We start from the raw sequence: 15,095 nt of genomic DNA, 5'->3' as shown, positions 1-15,095 counted from the left end.
CTCCCTCCTGCGGAGACGGAGGGCTGACCTGGGCAAGGGAGCAGTGGCTGTTAACCAGTAGGTGTCACTGAGGGCAGGAGGTCCCCAGGTTGCTTTCTCAGTCCCCTGCTGGCACGAGGGTTCATCTGCATCTACAGCTGTTGAGAGTGCAGAGGAAAGCAGGCTCCAGATGCCCCCAGGTGGAAGCCAACTTTCTCATGGGAGGTGCTCCCTGGGGACCCCCTGGCAATGACCAAGGGAAGCAGCAGGTCTCAGCTGTCTGTGGCAGCGCTCTTTCCTCCCCTACTAACAGCCACGTCCATTTCAGGTGAGACGTCCTCGGGGAGGAGTGGGAACGCGAGTGCTCCCCACGATGGGTGGCAGAGCTGCACCTGTGCCTCGTGCGTTCTCACCACCAATCAACTCACCGTGCCTTTTACACTACTTGGGAATCTCTACTGTTTGGCAACACACCCTGAGCTGAAGTCTGGGATCACTTGGGTTTTAGGGTCATTTATTTTGATTTTAATTAGAAAGTGCCAAGTGGAAAATGTCAATACTGGACACTCAGTACATGTGGGGTGGGCATCTTGCCTCACAGTTAGACGCTGGGATGTGTGCATTCCACACTGAAAGGCCTGGGTTTCATCCTCAGCCATGGCTGCTGATTCCAGCTTCCTGCGGATCAGACTCTGGGGAACAGCACACAGCTCATGTAGTTGGGTCCCGGCCACCCACGGAGGTGGACTTGGTTTAAGTAGTTGCCTCCTGGCTTTGGGGCACTTCAGTCCGGGCCATTGCAGGCCATGAGGCAGTGAATCAGCAGACAGGATCTTTGTCTACTTTATCTGTCACCATCTCTGTCCCTTGAATAAACAAAATGAAAGGGAACTCTGTGGGTATCTTAAAATTAGTGAGGACCTGCTAGACTTCCTATTTATGTGACTTAAAAAAAAAAATAGGAGTCTTAGAAATCAAAACGGCAATACCTATATTATTTTTTGTTTGTTTAAATATTTTTTAGGGTCCAGAGCAAGGGCTTAGTGACTAAAATCCTCGCCTTGCCATGCACTGGGATCCCAGCTGGGCGCCGGTTTGTATCCCAGATGCTCCACTTCCCTTCCAGCTCCCTGCCTGTGACCTGGGAGAGCAGTAGAGGACTGTTCAAAGCCTTAGGACCCTGCACCCATGTGGGAGACCTGGAAGAAGCTCCTAGATCTTGGCTTTGGATCAGCTCAGATCTGGCTGTTGTAGCTACTTGAGGAGTGAATCAGTGGATGGAAGATCTTTCTCTGTGTCTCCTTCTTCTCTGTAAATCTGACTTTCCAATAAAAATAAATACATCCTTATTTAGAGGTTAGCACTGTGCTGTAGCAGTTTAAGCCGTTACCTGTGATGCTGGCATCCCATTTAGGCATCAGTTTGAATTCCAGCTGCTCCATGTTTGACCCAGCTCCTTGCTAATGGCTTGGAAAAAGCAGCAAGAGGATGACCCAGGTATTTGAGCCCCTGAATCTATGTGGGAGACAAGGAGGAAGCTCCTGGTTCTTGGCTTTAGCCTGGCCCAGCCCCAGCTTTTGTGCCCACTTGGGGAGTGGGCTAGTAGACGGAAGGTCTTTTTCTTTCTGTCTCTTTCTTTCCCTCTGTAATTATGTCTTTGAAATAAATAATCTTTAAAAAATTTAAAAGGTTATGTATTTGAAAGACAGAGTGACAAGATGAGGTCTTTAATCTACTGTTATATTTCCCCAAATTCCCCCAATAGCCAAGGCTGAACCAGGCCCAAGCCCAAAGCCTGTGCCTGAATCTTGCATTTGGATGAAACTGCCTCCCAGGAACATTAGCAAGCAGTTGGGTTGGAAGTGCAGAATAGCTAAGGCTAGAACCAGGCCCTCTGACATGGGATACAGGCATCCCATGCTGCAGTTCACCCGCTAACTTACAACACCTCCCCCTATGATGTTTAGCTAGTTGCTTCTGGGAGTTTGTAGATTTCCAATAAGGGTTCAGATTCTGGGATGGAAAACTTCCTGATTCTAGTGCTGTGGTCCAAAATGATCCAGGGGCAATGGCAGTTTAAGGGCTAAGAACCAAGCAAAATTTAGATAGTGGCACCTGACCTTTTCATTTTGTGGAAGAAGGGGACATCTATGAAGAGTGCCTGTCTCTCCGATCATTTCGGGGAAAAAAAGGTCCATCTGGGAACCAGCTGGGTAGGACTCGGCACTTACTGGTGTGTTAAGAAATGTGCTTGTTACTTGGAAACGCTCTCAACTTTGAGCACCCTACCGAAAGATCTCTGAAACAGACACCAGGAAGCCAAGCTGCTTCACATCTTAGGGATGTGCCTAGGAGAAGAGGAAGAAATTGATTCGGTGCTGCCCTGGAGTCTAAGTAACTTTATCAACCCAGGGTACGTGGCAAATCCTCCACAGAGGATCAGAACGCTGGTCAGTGCTGGTGCTAGACCTCGGGTACAGGTTAGGATTGGGTGAGCCAGAATTTTGGGCTCCAGAGGAAACAGGCAAAATCTTCTAACTTGGACTGGGTGTCAAGTTAGATTGTATTTAGATCCAAGAAGTAGTCGTCTGTGGCAACTGAAATAATATAATCAGTACTGAGCATGAAAAGCAAATTTATCCTGTCAAAAGTCATTACCTTGAAGGATATAAGCAGCTAACAAGGCAGCATCCGACGTCTTACACAGAAGGCGGCCATGGTAGAGATCCCTTTTGATCTGTAGGAAGACTAAATACCTGGAGAGAAAACAGAACAAACTTTAAAGGATTTTTTTTTATGGCTTTAAAGACATAAATATATAATGCACCACCTCTCAAAGTCTTTGTCAGGACATTTTCACCACTTAAAAAAAAATCTCTAAACATACTGTAGAACAAATACATTTTCCATTTCCTCGGAGACTCTTTCAAGTACTCCAACCTTGCACTGGTTTAAGGTTTAGTTCAAAACATTCTGTCAGTTTTCTCCTGGAGCTCAAAACAGAAAGGGCGCTTGGCAGGACAGCATGGGCGTCTCAGTGCTGGGCTTTGGAAGGAGCCGACTCCGGCCACTCCAATGCCAGACAACAGGATGGTGCCACTAGAGACGGGCACACAGTCACCTCTGTGCCTGAGGATCTTTCCCAAGAAATGGACTGAAGGGCGGATGGTGGAAGGTACCCGGGAAGGGGTTCAGCCTCGGTTTGTCAGGAGAACCTGTGCCTACGTGGAAGTAGCCTACAGGGGTCAATCAGATTCAAACAGAGGGGAAGAGGAGGTGCTGTTGAGGGAGCACACAGGTGGGGCAGAAACAGTGGTCAATGTCTCTGCAGCCGTAGAAAGCTCCCACTGCAGCAGGAAGTGGGAAATGAAGGACAGTCCACACTGAGCCCTTCCAGCCTGCCCGTCCACGGGACACGCACTCCTCACGCTCACATCCGTGTGAGCCAGGTACAGGTACTACCCCCATTTTCTAGCTAAAGAAGCCAAGACTTCAGCGGTTTTCCTGCTGAAACACACAACTAAGGAGCAGAGTCAGGAGTCAAGTGTGGAACTTGGCTCTTTGTCCTTATTTCTACGCCCTTTTTGCACTGGGAAGGGCTTCTTGATTTCACCAGATGGATCAAAGCACAATGGAACGAACTGATGGCTTTCTGTTTTGGAATGGCTGCTCAGGGAGTACGGTCTTCGCTATCCATGATCTCAGGGGTCCCTTAAAGAGAGGAAAAGACAGCTGTGAGGGCAGAAGGGTCATCAATCCCTTGAATGGGTCACTGCCAGGGTGGCCTCTTGGCTACAGAGCATCGGAGGGGACTCAGGTGTGTGTTCACAGGTTCACATCTCACATGGTTCAAGTTGATTCCCTCTTTCTGAGGACAAGTTTTGCTTGGTGATGGGCTCCTGATAACACAGCACAGCAGGATCAAGGGAGTTCAGCTCCTGAGACAAGGTCACAAAATCTAGTTAGCTTCCTCCTTCTCCTTGCTTTCTTTGTGGTCACCAGCCCTGAACAAAAGCCCAGGTGATGAGCAACCAAGGCCTCCTGGCTGTCCTAAGCCAGCAGGAAGCTGAAGCTTTCTGTTATTAGCCAACGGTACACCACTTGGAGGTGGTGTTGCCAGCCCCAGTCATGCCTTCGGATGGCTGCAGCCCTGGCCAGCCTCCTGACAGACCCTGAGCTCACCAAGCCAAGCTGATCAAGAACTCACAACACATAGACACTCCGAGATAACACATGCTTGTGATTTTAAATAAGATCATGTGTGTATGTGTGGGGGTGCATTGTTAACTAGACAGCAGACAGCTAGAACATATCCAGGGGAGTTACTGAAATGTAGTAAAATTTCCTTAAATTCTGCAAATCTGAACTAAAAAGAAATTGGGCCATGCATGAACAATTGGAGGTTTCCAGACTTGTGTTTTCAGGTTGAAGAACCAGGATTCTGGGTCTGTTTGATCATAGAAAGATGCCCCAGGAGACACAGGACTACTAAGAGGGCAGCTTCTGGAAGGTGCTTGGGGGTGGGGTGCGTGAGTCTGATTGCCTTTGGCTGGAAGATTCAGGAACATAGCACAGGGAAATGGAGGGGCCATCAGACCTCCTTTCCTCCTTAGGCCTTGCAGAACCCACGCATCAGTCAGATGCTGAATGTCAGGCCTACCTTGTCCCTACACCGCGTTAGGAGATCCTCAGGTAATCTTTTTATAGACAGAATTTTAAGAAATGCTGCCTCAAGAACACTGAAAACCCTACCAGGATGGATTGCCTTCCTCAAATCCAAGGAAGATGAATATTTCAGTTTGAGAGTAAATAAGAACTCCTCCCCCTCCTCCCACCAACTCCTGTCTTAATGTTTGCTAAGAAAAAGTGAAGGAGGAAAGACGTCCTAACAGGGTGAGCAATCAAGATGGATCTACCAGATCCAGCTTGTCTTCCCTCTGCTTCCCACAGCAAAATGCCACAGGGCGTGTGGCAGCCCCAGCGAGTGTTTTCTTTGCCTTTCACTGTTCCAACTTCCACCTTCCACAGGCTTTGTCCTTTCCCCATGGATTGCTCCCTGTGTCTGGATCCATGCCTTTGCTTGTCCGGGTCCCAGACTTAGGGACATTACATAGTGGGTTATAGGATAACATGGCTCTGGGCAGTGATTCCCAGTGTACAGGCTGGAACACCCTCCTGCAGGTGTCACCATCTGTGGGCCTGGGGCATTGAAAAAGTTCCCTAGAGAAATCAAGATTTGTTCTGCACTGAGAGCCAGTGTGTCACAAAGCATCCTTATGCATGGGCACATGACAGCTCTTCAGGTGAGCTGGGAAGGAGCAACGGAGTAGGGAAGGTGAGAGTCCTTCTGAATTCTGGTGACAGGAGAGGTCAAGGGTAAGGTTGTGGGCATTCTTAAGCAATGGGAAAGGGTGGGGGCAAGTTAGCATCCTAAAGAAGCTGAGCAGACTTTAGGGGACAAAAAGAATTGAGCTCATTGAGAACTCCACCAACAGATTGGCAGGGAAACAGCAACATTAGGCTTCCCATCCATTTCCTGCCACAGTGGCTTTTATCAAGCTCTGTGTTGTGCTCACTGAAAGAGCTAAGCAATGACTCAGAGTTGCTGGGCATGCAAATCTATTCTGCATGACTCACAGAGTCCACAGAACTATTCCTGAGGGAGCCTGACATGCTGCCTGCCTTGGGAAGACTGCCTGATGGCCCAAGGCTCTGCCACCTCAGTCACAGTGCATTGCCAGGCAAGGGATCAGTCTTCAGGGCTGCCCCCATGGGCAGGCTGGGTGGGTTATCTAATCTTAGAACCTTAGAACTGAAGTTATGGGGCCTAATTCCCTCACTCCATGACAGGAAACAGAGGTCCAGGAACATGGGGTGACTTGTCTGAGTGAAGCTCAGCTGGAATCCAGGACTCCTAGGCCTGGGCCCAGAGCTTTTTCTATCCCCATTGTTAGTGATGAGGCTAGAAAGAAAAGGGTCCTAAATTAAGCTGAAACCAAAGAAGAAATCAGCCTGAGACCAGATTTAAGACAAGCTAGATTTAAAACAAACCTTTTTTTTTTCTTTTCTTTTAACTTTGCTTATTTCTTTCTGGTCTTCAAAAAACTTTGCCTCACTTTTTTTTTTAAACAGGATGAAAAATAGAAACTTATAACACCATGAAGCTAAATAACATACTACTGGATATGATAGTCTCCATTACAGTTACTGTACACCCCCCCTTTTTTTTTTTAAAAGATTTTATTATTATTGGAAAGCCGGATATACAGAGAGGAGGAGAGACAGAGAGGAAGATCTTCCATCCGATGTTTCACTCCCCAAGTGAGCCGCAACGGGCCGGTGCGCGCCAATTCGATGCCGGGAACCAGGAACCTCTTCCGGGTCTCCCACGCGGCTGCCGGGCCCCACCCCACCTTTTTAAAAATTAATTCGCTTGGGCCCGGCCGCGTGGTCTAGCGGCTAAAGTCCTCGCCTTGAAAGCCCTGGGATCCCATGTGGGCGCGGGTTCTACTCCCGGCAGCCCCACTTCCCATCCAGCTCCCTGCTTGTGGCCTGGGAAGGCAGTCGAGGACGGCCCAAAGCTTTGGGACACTGCAACCGCGTGGGAGACCCAGAAGAGGCTCCAGGTTCCAGGTTCCAGGTTCCTGGCATCTGATCGGCGCGCATTGGCTCGTTGCGGCTCACTTGGGGAGTGAATCATCGGACGGAAGATCTTCCTCTCTGTCTCTCCTCCTCTGTGTATATCTGGCTGTAATAAAATGAATAAATCTTTAAAAAAAATTAATTTGCTTACTTGAATTACAGTGAGTGAGTGAGTGAGAGAGAGAGAGAGAATATGAGAATAAATCTTCCATATACTGTCTCACTCCCCAAATACAACCAAGGCTGAGTCATGCTGAAGACAGGAGTGAGGAACACCATCCTGGTCTCCCAATTGGGTGGCAGGAATCCAAGGACTTGGGCCATCTTCATTGCTTCCCAGATACATCAGCAGGAAATTGGATCAGAAGCACAGTAGCCAGGAGTTGAACCAACAACTCCCATGAGAAGCTGGTGTCCCAAGTTCTGCCTTAATGCACTGTGCCACAAAATCTGCTCCCCATTTTTATTTTGATTCTAGTTTTGTCCTAGAATCAGGATCAGAAAGCAATGGCCTATTCTGCCAGCTCTGCCTTCAGACCAGAGAGGGTCTCCCCAGGAAAATGTTGAATTTATCTGGACAATAAGATGCTGGACTCTATGCTTGGTATACTCTTGCAATGAAAGAATTTCAACTGAATTTGAACTGTAATACTGCAACAAGGTGGAGGAATCCACCATCGGGGGAGGGTACGGGGAGGGGTTGGGGGAATCCCAGAGCCTATTAAACTGTGTCACATAATGCAATGTAATTAATTAAAAAAAAAAAAAGGAAAAAAATAAATCTTAAAAAAAAAAAAGGAGAAAGTAATGGCCTGAAAAAAAATCCAAGGAGAAGCTGAGCTTTACTGCAATATGGTCATTTATCCAAGGCCCTAGATTTGGTATAGTGTTTTCTGATATCACAGGGTAGGGAATGAATCCGGAAATGATTCCTGAGTTAATGATTGTGAACTCTGGGAAGCATTGGCGTCTCCTGCAGAGTTTTCCCCACAAGATCATCTAGCCTCACTTCATTCAACAGATTGTCAGTGACTTTCTCTATTTCCTACAACACTTTCTCCCAACACTAAATCTGCTTAGCTTGTGTTCCTCCCCCATACTAGATCGTAAACTTGTAGGAGTCAGAGGACATGTTCTATCTACTTTTAACATTCTTCTGGGGCCAGTGCCATGGCATAGCAGGCTAAAGCTTTAGCTTTTGGTGTTGGCATCCCATATGGGTGCTGGTTTGAATCCCGGTAGCTCCACTTCCAATCCAGTTCTGATTATCGCCTAGGAAAACAGTGGAAAACGGCCCAAATTCTTGGAGCACCTCCACCCATGTGGGAGACCTAAAAGAAGCTCCTGGCTTCTGGCCTAGGATTGGCTCAGCTCTAGCCATTGTGGCCATTTAGGGAGTAAATCAGTGAATGAAAGATTGATCAATCAATCTCTCTCTCTCTCTTCTGCTCTCTGTAACTCTGTCTTTTAAGTAAAAATAAAGTTAATCCTTAACAAACATTTCTTCTAATGGCTAGGCAGAAGAACCACACTGTGTGGGGGTGTGGTGGGTTCAGCTACTGCTTGGGATGCTCGTAGTCAGTATCAGAATATCTTGTCCAGCTTTCTGCTTCTGTGTCTGAGAGCAGCAGAGGAGGGTTCAAGTACTTGAGTCCCTGCCACCCCCATGGGAGACCCAGATGAGTCCTGGTTCACGGCCCCTGGTTTTTGGTCTGGCCCAGCCCTAACTACTGGTGACCGTTCCTAGAGTGAACCAGCAGACAGAAGATCTCTCTGTGCCTTTCAAACAGACAAACAAATAGATCTTTAAAACAAAAATGGTATTTCTTGGAACTCATTTAAAAATATTCTTTTGGGGCCAGTGCAGTGATAGAGTAAGTTAAGCTTTTGCCTGTGGTGCTGGCATCCTATAGAGGCAGTGGTTTGTGTCCCAGTTGCTCCACTTCTTCCAAACTAACTTTCTGCTTGAAGGCTGGAAGAGCAGTGGAGGATGGTCCAAATTCTTGGGCCCCTGTACCCACATGGGAGACCCAGAAGAAGCTCTTGACTCCAGGCTTTGGACTGGCCACACTCCTGTCTTTGCAGTAATTCAGGGAATGAGCTAGCAGCTAGAACACCTCTCTCTGTAACTCTTTCAACTGAAATAAATAAATCCTTCAAAAAATATTCCTCTAGGTACATACAGTGTGTGCTTACGCATCCATGTCTGATCTTATTCTATGGGCTAGGGACTGTTAACCTAGCAGGGAGCAAAATAGAGGTCCTGTTTCATAAAGTTTACATTCCAGTGTGGGAACACAGACAACAAGATCACAGCAAACAAACTATCATGCTGACTCAACATCCCCTGAGAACTTGATGTGTGTCCCACAACTCTGCAAGGAACTGCCTTTTCCAATTCCTCTTCAATGGATGAGGAAGTTGAGTGTTGAGATATTGGTGATGCTTGCCTTCTGCCACAGCCAGTTAAAGGATGACATGGGATTGAAACCCTGATTGTTTCGGGTTTCTTAGCTCAGGGCTCAGCCAACTACAGCCCACTGCCATAGCTTCCAATGAAATAAGATTCTATTGGAACAGTGATGTATCACCTATGACTGCTTTTCCATGATAGATATCAATAGTTGTGATAGAGCTATATGGCCTCAAAAGCCCAACATTCTTTCTATCTGCCCCTTTACGCAAACTGTACTAAATCATTTCACCCTAACTATGCTTGAATGATATTCATTGAAAGAATAACAGAGAATGGTCCTATTCATATATATATATATATATATATATTCATTCATTCTAGTCCTTTTTTTTTTTTTTGAGCAGCTGCTGTGCACCAGACATTCTGCTCCCCCAGAAGATGCAGCTCCATCTGCACTCGGTTTCCTTCCATTTCTTGATCTTTCCAAAGAGTTCAAACACTTGCAGTCTCATGAGAGCTAAATCTGTTGAGTGACTAATCCCCCGTCTTCTCTGCCTCATCTCTGGCCTAGACAAGAAAATGTATTTATTACTTTGGAAAAAAAATGACAAGAGAAATTAATCAGGATTTGGAAACTAAATTTATCATCTGGGAAACATCCAAGAGATAAATCGAAGCCCAGTCCTTTATTTTTGTCTTCATCCCCTTCCCTCAGCTTGGCTTTATGGGAGTGGCTGACAGAGCAGTGAAATTTAGGACCAATATTGCCAGGAAGAAAACACACACACACACGCACTGACAGCTAAATTAATTTGGCAGCAAGGTGGGATGAAGGGCTCTAAGCCAGGAATGAATTACAGGTCTTGAGTGAAGCCAGGGCAGATAGCAACTCTCTTTAGATCAGTAGGGATACGAACAGGCAGATAGATGTGGCTAATCCCATGGTCTTGTAGAATGCTCCAGACTCAGGGAGAAATCAAAATTATCTATCAGGCCTGGCTATTCTGGGGTTCCTACTCCTGATGACTGAAAATAGGGAAAGAGGGGTGATGAGGGGGAAAATGAGGGAAAAACTGGCCAAAATGGTTAACACAAACATGAATACACTGAGAGGAGCTCATACGTTTTCCAATGCCCTTGAAGTCTGCCTGCTTGGTGAGGAATCTGGCCTGGGTCTTAATGTTACATAAACATGGATCACGAAATCAACCTGGCAGCAAACACGCAGAGCCGTTGCTCAGTACAAGGCTCACTGAGGATGCATCAAGCAGGGTACGCCCTTATTGTAGTGGCTAATCCTCCCAGTAATCCAATGAAGTGGATACTACCATCCCCGTTACATCAACTGAAGAATCCAAAGGCCAGAGCGGTTCAATGTACATACAAGGCCATCCAGTCAAGAGTGACATAGTAGGAACTAGGTTCCCTGGTCTATGCTGCTTCTTGGGCAAGACAATGTGTACATTAATAAAACAGAGGGACAATTAGAAATATAGAAAACTGGTGTTGGTGCTGTGCCTTAGCAAGTTAAACTCCTGCCTGCAGTGCCAGAATCCCATATGGGCACCAGTTCACATCCTAAAAGCTTCACTTTTTTAAAGGATTAAAAAAAGATTTTTAATTTTATTTTTATTTGAAAGAGAAGAGGAGATACAGACAGAGATAATTCATCTACTGGTTTGCTCCCCATATGGCTAACAACAGCCACAGTTGAGTCGATTTGAAGCCAGGAGCTTCCTCTGGGTCCCAGTGTGGGTCAACTGGCCCAAGGACTTGAGCCATCTTCTACTGCCTTCCCAGGCCATAGCAGGTTGCTGCATTGGAAGTGGAACAGCTAAGACTACAACTGGTGTCCATATGGGATGCTAGTGCTATAAATGGAGGATTAGCCTGCCATGTCACCATTGCTGTCTCCTGCCTTCTGATGCAGTTCCCTGCTATTGTGCCTGAAAAGCCCTGGAGTATGGTACAAGAATTTTGGATGCTACATACACATGGAAGACCTGGAGGAAGCTCTTGGCTCCTTGTTTGGCCATGATAGCCATTTAGGGGAAGAAACAGCAGAGCCTCTGTCTGTGATGTAGGCATCCCATATGGATACCTGTTTGCGTCACATTATTCCACTTCTGATCCAACTCTCTGTTTATGGCCTGGGAAATCAGCAGAAGATGGCCCAAGTCCTTGGGCCCCTGCATCCACATGGGAGATCCAGAAGCAGTGCTTGGATCCTGGCTTCAGATTAACTCAGCTCTGACCATTGAGGCATTTTGGGGAGTGAATCAACAGATGGAAGATCTTTCTCTGTAACTCTGTCTTTCCAACAAAAACAAAAATATTTTAAAAAGTTCCTTTTAAGAGCCACCATAACCATGTATGTTTATCTTCCAGTTGAATTAGAAAGCCATGTGTCTGTGGTGAACTCAGTGGCAGCTTAACTAAGCTGTGTCTGATGATCCTTTTCACTGCCACTGTTTGTCTGATGAATTAGAGACAGATGGTGTTAAGAGGTAAGTTGTTGGGCCCGGCAGCGTGGCCTAGCGGCTAAAGTCCTCACCTTGAAAGCCCCGCGGTCCCATATGGGCGCCGGTTCTTATCCTGGCAGCTCCACTTCCCATCCAGCTCCCTGCTTGTGGCCTGGGAAAGCAGTTGAGGACGGCCCAAAGCTTTGGGACCCTGCACCCACGTGGGAGACCTGGAAGAGGTTCCTGGTTCCCGGCATCGGACTGGCGCGCACCGGCCCGTTGCGGCTCACTTGGGGAGTGAAACATCGGATGGAAGATCTTCCTCTCTGTCTCTCCTCCTCTCTGTATATCCGGCTTTCCAATAACAATTAAAAAAAAAGTTTAAAAAAAAGAGGTAAGTTGCCAGGATCTCAAAACAGGATATGCTGAGTTTGTTCCTCTACGTGGACACCAGTGCAAACTCACTCACTCATGTGTCTGTCAACAGAGAGAGGAGCCCAGAGCCAAGGCAGACACTCTGGAGGTCATGAGTAGTACAGACTAGCACTTTTGTTCAAGTTGTTAAATATAGTGGTTCTACCCCCTTTTGCATGCTGAAAGTCACAGGCTCGCTTGTTAACATGGGTGGGTTCAGTTTTCAGAAACAAGATAGGAGCGGCATCCTTTTTCCATGTGGATGAGCATAGCCTGCAGTTTCTGTGCCAGGTAAGGAGCATGAAGGGCTGGTATTGTGGCACAGCTGGTTACAATCCCAGCTGCTCAATTTTCAATCCAGCTCCCTACTAATGTGCTTAGCAGGCAGCAGGAGGTGGCCCATGTGCTGGGGTCCCTCTGGGGGTTCCATATGGAGTTCCAGGCTCCTGACTTTAGCCTGGTCCTGCCCTAGGCATGTGCAGAGTGAACTAGTGGATGGAAGGCTTTTTCTTGTTCTTTGTTCTCCTTCCGCCCCATAACCTTGATTTTCAAATAAATTTAAAAATAAGTAAGTAAATAAAGGAGCATGAGGTTGCAGTTACACATCTTCCTGCTGTCAGTGCTGCAGAGCAGGCACTGCCCTGTTCCCCTGCAAGAAACAACCTTCTAGATCCTTCTGACTCCCTCAGAAAAGGATTTCCTCTAATCTCCCCTGGGGCTCATGGGGGAAAAGCCACTTTCCTTTCCTGTCTCACATTCCTCTTTCTCTTCTTCCCCTAATACCTGAGTCTCCCTCTTAGAGAAGCTTCTGCAGCTTCTACTCTGCCCCTTTCACCTGACAGAAGCCAGCACGCTACTCGGAACAGGAGATGAAGGTCATTCCATGTCCCAGCTCCTTAGGATTTTCCCGTGAAACTCAGAACCTAGAAGACTTGCACTAATCTCATCCCCAAGGTTGTAGCGAGGGGATGAGAGCTGGCAGTGCCATCTCTTTCCCACCCTGGGGATTCCTGGGCATTACCCCTTTATGGATCATTATATCTGCCACAAGAGTGTAACATCAAGGTTTGGCTTCTATCTAAGTGAAGCGTTTCTAACAGGAAAGGTAGGGATCCCTGAGTTTCCGAGGTGTGACTTTCCAGGAGAGTTTGACTCAGATGCACACACCCGTGGAGAAGCTTTGAAGTTAATATTCAGGGGCCCTCTTATGTAGGATGACTGCGGGTACAGAGGTTTCTCTGCCATCCCCAAGTGGCGCTGGATGAGACAGGATTCGGCTCACACAGCTGTCCGCCTTCTTTAGAACATAATCCCCACAATAAAGAGTTCAGCATGGACCTGCTCCAACAGCCCACTAGAGTTTACCCATTTGGATTTTAAGTTCTCAGCACTTCCTGGATTGTCTTTCAGTGTTATGCCTCAGTGCTGTCATCATGCCACCAAAATCTATTTTCAGCTTCCAGAAAAAGTTGTAACAGAGCCCTCTCCCCAAAATGTCCAGGGCGACCACATCATAAGAAAGATGAAAAAAAAAAAGCCTTTGATTACTTTGTGGCTCCAGCTCTCCCGGAGGGTGACCAGTTGAAGATGAAGTGTTCACACATCCTGAAGGAAAGCAGCCCAGTCTACTGCAGTTCCTCTCAGCGGTAGCAGAGGCAAAAGGAGGCTGCACACAGAATGCCGAAGGGGTGACATGTAGGGAGAGCTCCTTGCTTGTGGGAGTTCAGAGCTTCTCAGAGGATATAGAGGTCAGTGTGGCCCTCTTCCATCCTGCCTATCAGCTCTCAGTAGCTGGGGCACTGAGCTCAGCCTCACCTGGTTATTTCTTCCTTCAGGGCAGCAGGGTCTGCTGGGTAAAACTTCACTCGGAAGCACATGGTGAATGGAGGTTGGGCTGCAGAGATAAAGAGCGGTCCATCAGGGGAGACCCTATCCCCAGGGATGAGTGGGCTTCCCTCCCCACCAGCAAGCATGGGTCCCTGAGCCATCAGAAGAATCCCTTCACATGTTTAGGGCTGACTTCTACCCAGAGTGGTGGGAAGTCACCATATAGACAAGTGGGAGTTTGTATCCCACTTGCACCCACCCCAGGGGCGAGGCTTCGGTGTTTGCATGCAGAAGAACACTTACATCTCAGCTGCTTAACCACAGACTTGGTAAACTCCAACCAATGCTGAAACAGAACACAGAACAGCAAAACCCTAGTGAGAAACAGTGTCAAACACAACTTGTATCCTATTTAAATAACCAGACTGTAGCCTAGTGTGAAAGCAGCCCCAAAGCTTGTGAAACATAGATTTGAAGAGTAAAGAGTGATATGAAATAAGCTCCCCAAGGAGCCAGCTGTGAAGGGAGGGTGGTTCCAGCTTCAGATGCCATTTCTGGGCCTCTCTGGAAATGCTGCCTTCTGCAGCAGGTGCCAACATCCTGAGCCATGTTTCTGGGGGTGCCAGCAGGCATGAATGACTGTGTGGATGTGTGGCAGGGCAAAGTGCCACTTTGGTAGAATGTAGCAAGAACAGTGACTTTGATGGGCGCTGTGTGTTTATACCATGTGCTAACATTTTTTTTTTTTTTTGCAGAAGAGTGTGCCCAGCTCTAGAAAGTACTGATATGCAGAACTTTCATAGATGTAGCGAAGGCAGGGATAATTTCTCAAACATCTTTGAACAATGTAGGTTTTGCCAGCCTTTGTGAGAACTTGTACTTAGGATTCTTTGGCATCCAGGCACATTTAAAGTCCTGGAATCTCGTAAGATACTGAGCTGTAAGCAGTGCACACGATGGATGGTATGCTGTCTTCCTTGATTTTCACAGAGGTAGATCCAGCAGCTAAGTTTTTTTTACATGGTCCTTATGTTTGGGGGGAGGCAAAATGAGCTCATTCTGTATCTGTTTCTCAATTCTACATTGAGTACTTGAAAAAATTCATTATTGACATTTGTTGCTTTTATGTTACTCAGCAGCCAATTTGTAGATGGCTAACTCTGCTATTATTTGGCTTTTATCTGGAAGTAGCTGAGTTCCACTAGATATAAGTTCAGTAAGGACAGGAAATCGTCTTCTTCACCAGCGTATCACTAACGTCCTGGCACAGGGCTCCACATGTAGCTGTTAAACGGCCAAGGGGCTAGGTCCACACTTGCCTCTTTTCTGGCTGCAACTAGTCAGTATAATGTCTT

The 15,095-nt window shown here is 47.0% G+C and overlaps 1 protein-coding gene across 5 annotated transcripts in view; it reads right to left on the bottom strand.

Annotated features, from left to right (window-relative positions):
• Nucleotides 1-15,095, bottom strand: part of FRMD5 (FERM domain containing 5) — a 319,707-nt gene that overhangs the window by 26,285 nt on the left and 278,327 nt on the right. For all 5 annotated transcript variants that reach the window (XM_004578126.4, XM_058665923.1, XM_058665922.1 and 2 more), the window contains exons 3-5: nucleotides 14,044-14,086; nucleotides 13,729-13,807; nucleotides 2,638-2,735 (exon numbers count right to left, since the gene is read on the bottom strand). In XM_004578126.4, the coding sequence (XP_004578183.1) occupies nucleotides 2,638-2,735; nucleotides 13,729-13,807; nucleotides 14,044-14,086 (220 nt within the window). The remainder of the gene's footprint in view (nucleotides 1-2,637; nucleotides 2,736-13,728; nucleotides 13,808-14,043; nucleotides 14,087-15,095) is intronic.

This window comes from Ochotona princeps, chromosome 6 (assembly GCF_030435755.1).
Source record: "Ochotona princeps isolate mOchPri1 chromosome 6, mOchPri1.hap1, whole genome shotgun sequence".
NCBI classification, from domain to species: domain Eukaryota; kingdom Metazoa; phylum Chordata; class Mammalia; order Lagomorpha; family Ochotonidae; genus Ochotona; species Ochotona princeps.
The sequence above is the reverse complement of the archived record's forward strand: the minus strand, read 5'-3'. Positions and strand labels throughout refer to the sequence as shown.